At 40.5% G+C, this 9,338-nt stretch overlaps 1 protein-coding gene across 12 annotated transcripts in view; it reads right to left on the bottom strand.

Moving 5' to 3' along the window:
• The window catches only part of CSPP1 (centrosome and spindle pole associated protein 1), a 100,887-nt gene that overhangs the window by 90,041 nt on the left and 1,508 nt on the right, over positions 1-9,338 (bottom strand). For 5 of the 12 annotated variants that reach the window (XM_059672980.1, XM_059672979.1, XM_059672975.1 and 2 more), the window contains exons 1-2: positions 9,132-9,283; positions 1,680-1,788 (exon numbers count right to left, since the gene is read on the bottom strand). In XM_059672980.1, the coding sequence (XP_059528963.1) occupies positions 1,680-1,778 (99 nt within the window). In that variant the 5' untranslated portion in view covers positions 1,779-1,788; positions 9,132-9,283. Of the gene's footprint in view, positions 1-483; positions 526-1,679; positions 1,789-7,394; positions 7,473-9,131; positions 9,284-9,338 lie in introns of those variants that run through there. The other 7 variants (XM_059672976.1, XM_059672973.1, XM_059672981.1 and 4 more) reach the window with 5 other exon arrangements.

A 9,338-nucleotide genomic window follows, 5' to 3' on the forward strand; every position in this document is an offset into this window, starting at 1 on the left:
AAACATGTTGGGGCCAGACTGCAAGGCCTCACTGAACAGGTGATACCTGAACTAAGACTTAAAACATTATTATTTATGTACTATTTAATATTGGAAATTATAATAAAGCTGTATTTAAAGCTATGTAATAACTCTTGCCAAACACTGTAAACTAGTCCTAAGTACTAGAGCAGTGATGGCGAACCTATGACACGCGTGTCAGAGGTGACACGCGAACTCATTTTTTTGGTTGATTTTTCTTTGTTAAATGGCATTTAAATATATAAAATAAATATCAAAAATATAAGTCTTTGTTTTACTATGGTTGCAAATATCAAAAAATTTCTATATGTGACACGGCACCAGGGTTAAGTTAGGGTTTTTCAAAATGCTGACACGTCGAGCTCAAAAGGTTCGCCATCACTGTACTAGAGAGTGGTTAAGAGCATGGACTTTGGAGCTGGATACATGAAGATTCAGATCCTGAATCCACCTCTTACGTACCTGGACAAATTATTTAACCCCTTTAAGCCAAATTTTCTTGATCTGTAAAACAAATACAAAAAATTCCATCTACTTCACAGGGATATTATGATTAAATGTGATAATACATCTAAAGTCCTTCCTATCATTCCTTGTAAGAGGCAGGTATTATGGCAGAAAGACAACCTACCGTGGTGGTTAAGAGAACAAGCATAGGATTCAGGTTGCCAGTAATCAAAGCCAAGTTCTGCTATCACTTTAGTCACATTACAGTACTTAATTTCTCCATGCCACAGTTTATTCATTTGGAAAATGATAATAACAGTACTTATCTCATAGACTCATGTGAAATATCAATGTAACCTCATAAGACTTTGCCTTATTCATGTTTTGCATACAATAAATGTTAAGTTCCATTATAATCAGGATGTCCATATTATTTATCATTTCAACCAGGATACCTTTGTCCAGGACAGATGATAAATCAGATGAGACACTGGAACAACAGGTAAACCAGGACTATCTTGGGCAAACCAATATACAGTATGTGGTTACCTTCATTATGAAGGACCATATGGCACAGATTAATCCACACCCTGTATCTTATTACATATACTGAGCCCATGAGAGGAGGTGCCACATCTAGATTAGTGCTGTATTGTCAGAGCCTAGGACAGTACCCTAGCACAATCTCAGTAAGTATTTGCTAAAATGGATGAATCACTTTCAACAAAAATTAGGAAAGTTTAAGAAAGCTTTTGCAGACACTGTTTTCAGAAACATTTTAATAAATTTACATTCTGAAAATAAAGTATACAAAATAACTATTCTAATAAATTCACTGTAGGCTTCAAAAAATTGTTAAGCTAATGATTCATTAAAATATTAACTTTTCCCACAGAGAATGAGAACTTGCTTTCATATCTATTATGTTTCTATTCTGAAAGTTCCCTATATTAGAGTTAGCCCCCTATTCATTTTATGAAGCACATAAAGTATTCATTAAAGCTCTACAGAGGAGAAACTGTGAGATATAAAATACCACAAATAAAAAACTGCATTTGAAATCTTGTTGAGTCAGGCTCTCACAGCACAGCCAAACTACAGTACAGAACTAAAGATTCTGACTCAGAGAAGAGGATGTTTGCATTTACACAGGGCTAATCTTCAGAAACCATTTTTAATGAAACATATTTGAAGGAAACGATCAACTTTACCTTCATTTCCATGTAAGGCGGATCACTTTCCAATTCTGCTTTTTCTTGGGCCAATTTGGCTTTGCGCTCTTCAATAAATTTTTCCAAATTATCAGCCATTTTTCAGAATCTATAAAAAGAAAAAAAAGAAAAACAACACTGCAATGAGCACAGCTCAACTCTACCCGAGTATTTTTAGGCTAATAACATGCAGGCTTAGTCTACATTTACTTTTCAATCTCACTTATCAAATTGAAAACTTCAAACAAGCTTGACTAAAAGATGCCTGCCTGCTTTCTCTCGAAACTCCCTCAAACACCGACAACATACTTTAAAATATCTAAAAAGAGCTTGGCTGGTGTGGATCAGTGGGAGTGTCAATCTATGAACCAAGAAGTCACTGGTTCAATTCCCAGTCAGGGTACATGCCTGGGTTGTAGGCTCGATCCCCAGTGGGGGTTGTGTAGGTGGCAGCCCATCCATGATGTTTCCATCTCTCCCTCTCCCTTCCTCTCTGAAATCAATAATATATGTATATTAAAATATCTGAAAAAGAAATAAAAAAGAAGATGAACAGCCACTACCATCCCCACTACACACCCGCAGTCTGTGGATGGTTTTTAAGTTTTCTTGTCATGTGGTTTTTTTTAAGACTATTTTTTTAGAGCAGTTTTGAATTCACGGAAAAACTGAGCAGAAGATACAGATTTACCACATATCCTACACCACTCATGCATAGCCTAATCTGTTATCAACATCCCCCACCAGAGTGGTACATTTGTTACAATCAATGAACCCACATTGGCACATCCAGTTTACATTAGAGTTCATTCGTGGTGGTGTGTATTCTATGGGTTTGGAGACATGTATGACATGTCTCCACCATTGTAGAATCATACAGAGTAGTTTTACTGCCCTAAAAGTCCTCTGTGCTCCAGCTATTCAACCCTCCCTCCACTGTAATCCCTGCCAACCACTGATCTTTTTACAGTCTCCATAGTTTTGTCTTTTCCAGAATGTCATGTAGTTATACAGTATTGGCTTCACTGACTAGCATGCATTGCTAAGGCTTCTAATTGTCATGGCTTGCTCGCTCATTTCTTTTTAGTGCTGAATAATATTCCATTGTCTTAATGTACCAGTTTATTTACCTAAAAAAGGACATCCTGGTTGCTTCCAGGTTTGGGAAATTATAAATAGAGCTGCTATAAACATCTGTGCAATATCCAAAAGTTTTTTTAATTTTTGAAATCCAATGTATTTATATATCACCAACTTTTAATCAACTGTTTTTATGACATATGTAAGAAATTTTTTCTTAGCCCAAGATCACATTTTCTTCTGTTTTCTTTTAGAAGTTATATAGTTTTCTCTCTTACACCTAAATCTATTATCTGTTCTGAGTTAATTTTTGCAAATAGTGTAATAGTGTAAGGTTCAGTTTTTTGGTTGGTTTGGGTTTTTTTGTGTGTGTTTTTTTGTTGTTGTTGTTTTTGTGTGTGTGTGGTTTTTGTTTTGTTTTGTGTTTTTTGTTGGGTTGTGTTTGTTTTTTTTTTGAATGGATATAAAACGATTCCAGTCCTATTTTTTGAAAAAACTATCCTTTCCTCATTGAACCTAGTACTTTTTTAAATACACATTTTTCAAAAACCCATGAAACTTAGTGACTAACTGGATAGGTGGCAGGAAAGGAGCCACTGAGGACCAAAATTTTAAGTCCTAGAAACTAAATATGGATAGAATCCTAGACAGAAATAGGTCAGAAGAAGCTAGCTGATTTGCAAAGGTTTGGCTTAGATGTGTTAAGCTGGAGCTAGTAAGACATGCTAATGGAAATTTCCAGCTGTTGGTTAGAAATTCAAGACTCAAATTCAAGGATATGGACCACATTGGATGCTTATTTAAGAGTTAACTATTTTAGCCCTAGCCAGTGGGTTCAGTGGTTAGAGCAGTGGTTCTCAACCTTCCTAATGCCGCGACCCTTTAATACAGTTCCTCATGTTGTGGTGACCCCCAACCATAAAATTATTTTCGTTGCTACTTCATAACTGTAATTTTGCTACTGTTATGAATCGTAATGTAAATATCTGATATGCAGGATGTATTTAGGTGACCCCTGTGAAAGGGTCGTTTGACCCCCAAAGGGGGCGCGACCTACAGGTTGAGAACCCCTGGGTTAGAGCGTCAGCCCAAAGTCTCAGGTTCAATTCCCAGTCAAGGGCATGTACCTGGGTCACAGCTTCAATGCCCAGTCTTGATCAGGAGGCAACCAATTGATGAGTCTCTCTCACAGAAATGTATGTATGTATATGTGTGTTTGTGTGTGTGTGTTTCTCCCTCCCTCTCTTCCACTCTCTCTAAATATCAATGAAAAAAATGTCCTCTGATGAGGATTAACAACAATAAAAAAAGTAATGAAAACTGATTTGAAGCCAGTAAGAGAACCTTGAAGAAAGAGTTAACTATTTTAAAGATAACAGTTGAAGCTGTAGTAAATGAGCACAGGCGGGGGCGGGGGGGTAAGAAATGGGACAGAAGTACATTCTGGGCAATGTTCCTTTGAGCGGGTGACAAAAGAATTGAACAAGAAAAAAAAAAAGGAGTAGTAATTAAAAGAAGGATAATAAAGAAAGTAAGTCAACATAATTTGGCGAGAAAAAGAAATATAAGAACCAGTCAGCAATATCAAAAGTAAGGGAGTTTTTAAAAAGCACCCACTGAATTTAATGTTTGAGGGATAATATGTAAAAATGCAGACAAGCTTTACCCTAAACAAATATGTTGAAACTTATATTAGTAGTACATAATATGAACTTCATTCTATTATTTACTACCAAAAAGAACAGTTTTTAAAAATGGCTATAGCAAATATATCTCAAGCCAACAAGTTAATATATTTAGCCATTTTTAACTTGCTATTTGTCACAAAAGATTTTTCCTGGTGACAATTCAAAACAGCTCAACAGTAAATAGTACTTTTCATGCTGAAAAAAAAAAATCACTCAAAATCCCCAAATTTTCCTAAATATTTGGTCTGGTAGAAAAAATAATAATGTTTGGATTATATGTATGTATACACATATACTTTGCTACAGGACTTTATACATAATTTAAGCAGAAATGCCATTAATCTAAAAAAAGTTAACAAGCCTCTTTTGACTCTGAAGTAAGGCCTCCACACAATTCTGTTAACAATTATTAATATAACATGTTCATTGATTTAACCAGACTTGAAAGTTCTCTCTCTTGAATTTATACATAAATTTCCTTTTAATATAATACTTTAACATCTATTATAAATGCTAGAATTGATTTTATACAACAGTAACCATAGTAATAAAATACATTTTTAAACAATGGTAGTGAGTATAATATATGCAATAGCTAAAACATGAGATTTATTGGATATAAGTTTATGTTTAACCATTTCTAATTTTGTTCTACTCTCTAATCTGATTCGAGTATATCTCTACTATTAAACTAAAAAGTCAAAGATAGTGCTAGCTTTCTCCTGGCAATGCCCTCCAGACAAAGAACACAGGAACACTACTGTAGTTAAACTATTTGGGTTTATTACTCATTGCATGGAGAGATGCGTCCTTATTTTATTAAGAGGGTGTTAGAAAAGACTTACAGGACTCGGGATTGTGGTAGGTGATTTGGAGGAGGATTTAAGGAAGTGGAGCTTTGCTCTGGATTTAATGCTGTCAGGAAGTGGGGTAACTATGACTGGACATCTTAGTAAAGTCTTATCTGCAGGCTGAGGCCAAAGCTTTAACTGGTAGAGGCAGCAGTCACTCCTATTAGGTGGGAGAAGAGCTGTCTGGCATTTTGTGGCTTGGACGGCATTCATGTTTTGTCTGTGTTTGGATGTGATTATGGAGTAGTGGTGTTTTTGTCTTGGTCCATCAGAGACACACAAAGCAGCCTCAGTCTGATGTTGATGTTCCGTCCAACTGTTTATCTTCAACAGAACACCACCAAGCCTAAGCAGTACTGTCAGGCCAGTTCCTAGCAACACTAAAGCCTTGGTGATAACAGGGCCAGTTTCTAGCAGTCATGACTACTTTCTCTTTCTTATTTCCTAAAGCATGTGACAACTTACATAAAACAATTTCAACTACAAAATTATTCAAGAATTACTTAATAATTCAGAGAGACTGAGTCAATGTGTACAGCCTAAGTATAAAATAGAATAAGAATTTTAAAATTGTTACCAGAAAGAAACCTAAATGGGATTCTTTATCTTCTTTCACTATACAATGTAAAATTACTCACAACATTTTTCAAGATAGTACCAGGTTTATTTTTTCCCAGTACCTGTGTACACAGTATGTATATGATAAACAGTTTTCAGGACAATAGTTTAGCTAAAAGACCTGGATTTGAAACCCCTTTCAATCACTAATTAACTGTATGTGACTGACCTCAAATACATTCCTTAACCTCTCTATCATTCAGTTTCCCCTTCTGAAAAATAGAAATATCTATTCCAGAGTTGTTCTGAAGGAAAAACAAAATGATGCATATAAAATGTATGGCACACCTGACACTTAGAAATCAATAAATCACAGCTGTTTTATTGATTCTTATTATAGTTTCATAGTCTTTGTATACATCAATGTGTTAGCGGCTGTTAATAATAAATCATTAATGATGACCAAGGACAGATACATAAATTAGATGGCCTTTGGGTAATGCAAAATTGCCAAAACACTTGCTCAAACACCTTTGTCTTACACTCAGGAAAGCAGTCAGAATGATGTTAAAAGTATGCCTTTATTTTAAAAGCCTCAAAGTACACTGAGATTTAAATCACCAGTAACTGATACTTATCATAATCCAAATCAACATCTATAAATCTTAAATTTAGACCCTTTATGCTTATCATACAGGTAGAAATACAGACAAATCAGAACATATTCAATCTGCTAAATTTAGGCAAACAGGGAGGATCCAGAAATAACTGAGCATGTCCAATTCCTCCTTCCAGTTTCATCAATCACAAAGAAAGAGGGAAATGTTCCTCCCATCCTTTTCCCTCGAGTCAAGTGCAAATTTCCTCCCCTCTAAGACAGCATGAGGGACGGAAAATAATGTCCCTCCCAAAGGAGGGCTTTAAGGTTCTATCTAGATGCTAGGAGATGAGAAGTACAAGATATGATCCTTGGCCTCCAATTTGAACAAGATAAAATGCCACCTGTCACAGTGGCTCACAGTCTAGCGGCCTAGCCAGATGAGAGTTTAGGGATTCAATGTGAGGTACCCATAAGAGATCCAGTGGACGTATCAAGGGAAGGATTTGAATATGTCTGGAATTCAGAATAGAGCCCAGGCTAAAAGATGTACAGTTTTTAAAATAGCCATTAAAACTATAGAAGAAGAGGGTGCCTGGAAAAAGAGAGCCTAGCGTGGGAGAACAGGACTGAGGACAGAATAGCAGGGAGTGAGAACATATGGGTGTGGGGTCCGGGGAGGAGTCTATGAAAGCCTCAGAAGAAAGAGGGGGAGGGATAAGGTGATCTAAGACAGTGTTTCTCACCCCACCCCCAATCAAGAGATCTTTTCACCAAACGAAAGGTGAATCTCTTTCTCCTGGCAGATGCACAACTTACTTGCATGGGCACACCCAAACTTTGACAAATCCCCCTAAATGTTACTAAGAAGTAAACACCATGTTGCTGGGACAAAGGGAGGTTCAGGGTCAGGGTACAAAGAGAGTGAATACAGGCATACCTAGTTGTACTGTGCTTCTAGCTTTACTGCACTCCACAGATGTTGCGTTTTTTACAAATTGAAGGCAAGACCTTCCACCTGCAAAAGGGATTAGGACTAGCTTTGCTGTGGTGGTCTGGAACCGAACCTACAGTATCTCCAAGGTATGCCTCTTCATCAGCGGTTCTCAACCTGTGGGTCGCGACCCCTTTGGCGGGCAAACAACCCTTTCACAGGGGTCACCTAAGACCATCCTGCATATCAGATGTTTACATTATGATTCACAACAGTAGCAACATGACAGTTATGAAGTAGCAACGAAAATAATTTTATGGTTGGGTCACAACATGAGGAACTGTATTTAAAGGGCCAGAAGGTTGAGAACCACTGCCTATTTAAAAGCAATATTGGGTCTGTTAGCTGCTAAGAATAAATCACTAATGATGACCAAGGACAGATAGGTAAATTAGATGGCCTTTGGGTAATGCAAAATTGCCAAAACACTTGGCACCTGTGTCTCACACTCAGGCAAGCAGTCAGAATGATGTTAAAAAGGTAAGCCGAAATGTTCCCAAAGTTTATAAAAGTTACATCACATTTGTCTGAAAACTTGAGAAAAACTGTACTGAAAGCTTACTGTTTCGTTTCCCCCAAATAGCACCTGCTCCCTTCCAGGTCACCTGTACCAGGAGACCCAAAATGTCATCCCTGGGGAGCATTTTGGCAGATATTTAACCACCAGAAAGTCAGTGTCCTTCTAAGGAGAACGATACGCAAGGTAAAATACCAGCATCTTACTGGTTTCCATGGGATCCCTTTTAAGCTTGTCAACATGACAAGCCAGTCTTTCGTTTCACACAGGGCCTCTCTGAGGATAACTTGTCCTTTTACAAACTCTTGGTGGTTGCTATTTGGCTCTTGCATTCCGAGGTGTTTGTAATCTAGGTATTGCACTTTAGAACTTAGTCTTCTCGGAAGTCCAAGCTAAACTTCTTAACCCTGTAGTTTTGAGAACCAGCCTCTCTCGAAAGATGAGTCCGGTGGCTACCACTGAAAAGTGGATTCCAATCCCAGATAACAATCCTAAAATCAAGGCAGCTGGAAGAGGTTCAAACTCAAGGAGCCAGGTGAGTCGAGGACCGTGACAGCACCGACCTCGCAGGGCGGTGATTAAATTTTACTTGCAGAGCAACGCTCAGGGAGCGGCGCCGGGCGCGCAAGGACTCCATGCCCGTTAACATTTAACCAGCACCGGGGGAGCGGGAAGGCGCTGGGCCGGCTCAGCGGAACGGTGGGCCCGCCTGGAGGGCACGGATAGCGGTCGCCCGGGAGCCACCGCACAGCCTCGCTCTGGGCGCCGTGGGTGGCGGCCGCCTCAGGAAGCGTCAGCGCGTTGTCAGGCAACCAGGTCTCCAAGGCACCGCCGGCGCCAGTAGCGGCCCCGCGAGTCCTGACCGCGGAACCAGGGCGCCGCCCCGGCTCCCCACCCACAGGGACCCCCACCCACAGGGAACCCCTAACCCGGGAGCCAGGCCCTAACTCCGGCCCTGCGGCGAGACCCCGAACCCATAACTCGCCCACCGGCCCTAGCCCGGTGGCCCCACACCCACCCCCGTAGGGAACCCGGCCCACCAACCCCGTGACCCCGACACCGCCGCCAGCCTGGCCCCCGCGAGACCTCGGTCCCCGGGAGCTCCCGTCCGGGGACACCCCTCCCGCCAGACCCCGCAGGCCCGTTCCCGCCCGCGGCCGGCTTACTCGGGAGAGCGGGATCGCGTCCGGGGCGACGCACAGCGCTGCGGCGAGGACCTTCGCGATAGGAGGTGGCGGCGACCGCCCGGCGCGGGCTCCGCCTCTCAGACCGAGCCCTCCGCCCGCCTTTGGCCAACCGCCGAGCGCGGCCCCGCCCCCACGGGGGGCGCGGGAGGAAGGCACGTGGCTGCGGGCGCCCCCCACCGGCCCGGA

The sequence above is a fragment of the Myotis daubentonii genome, chromosome 17, assembly GCF_963259705.1.
Source record: "Myotis daubentonii chromosome 17, mMyoDau2.1, whole genome shotgun sequence".
NCBI classification, from domain to species: Eukaryota; Metazoa; Chordata; class Mammalia; order Chiroptera; family Vespertilionidae; genus Myotis; species Myotis daubentonii.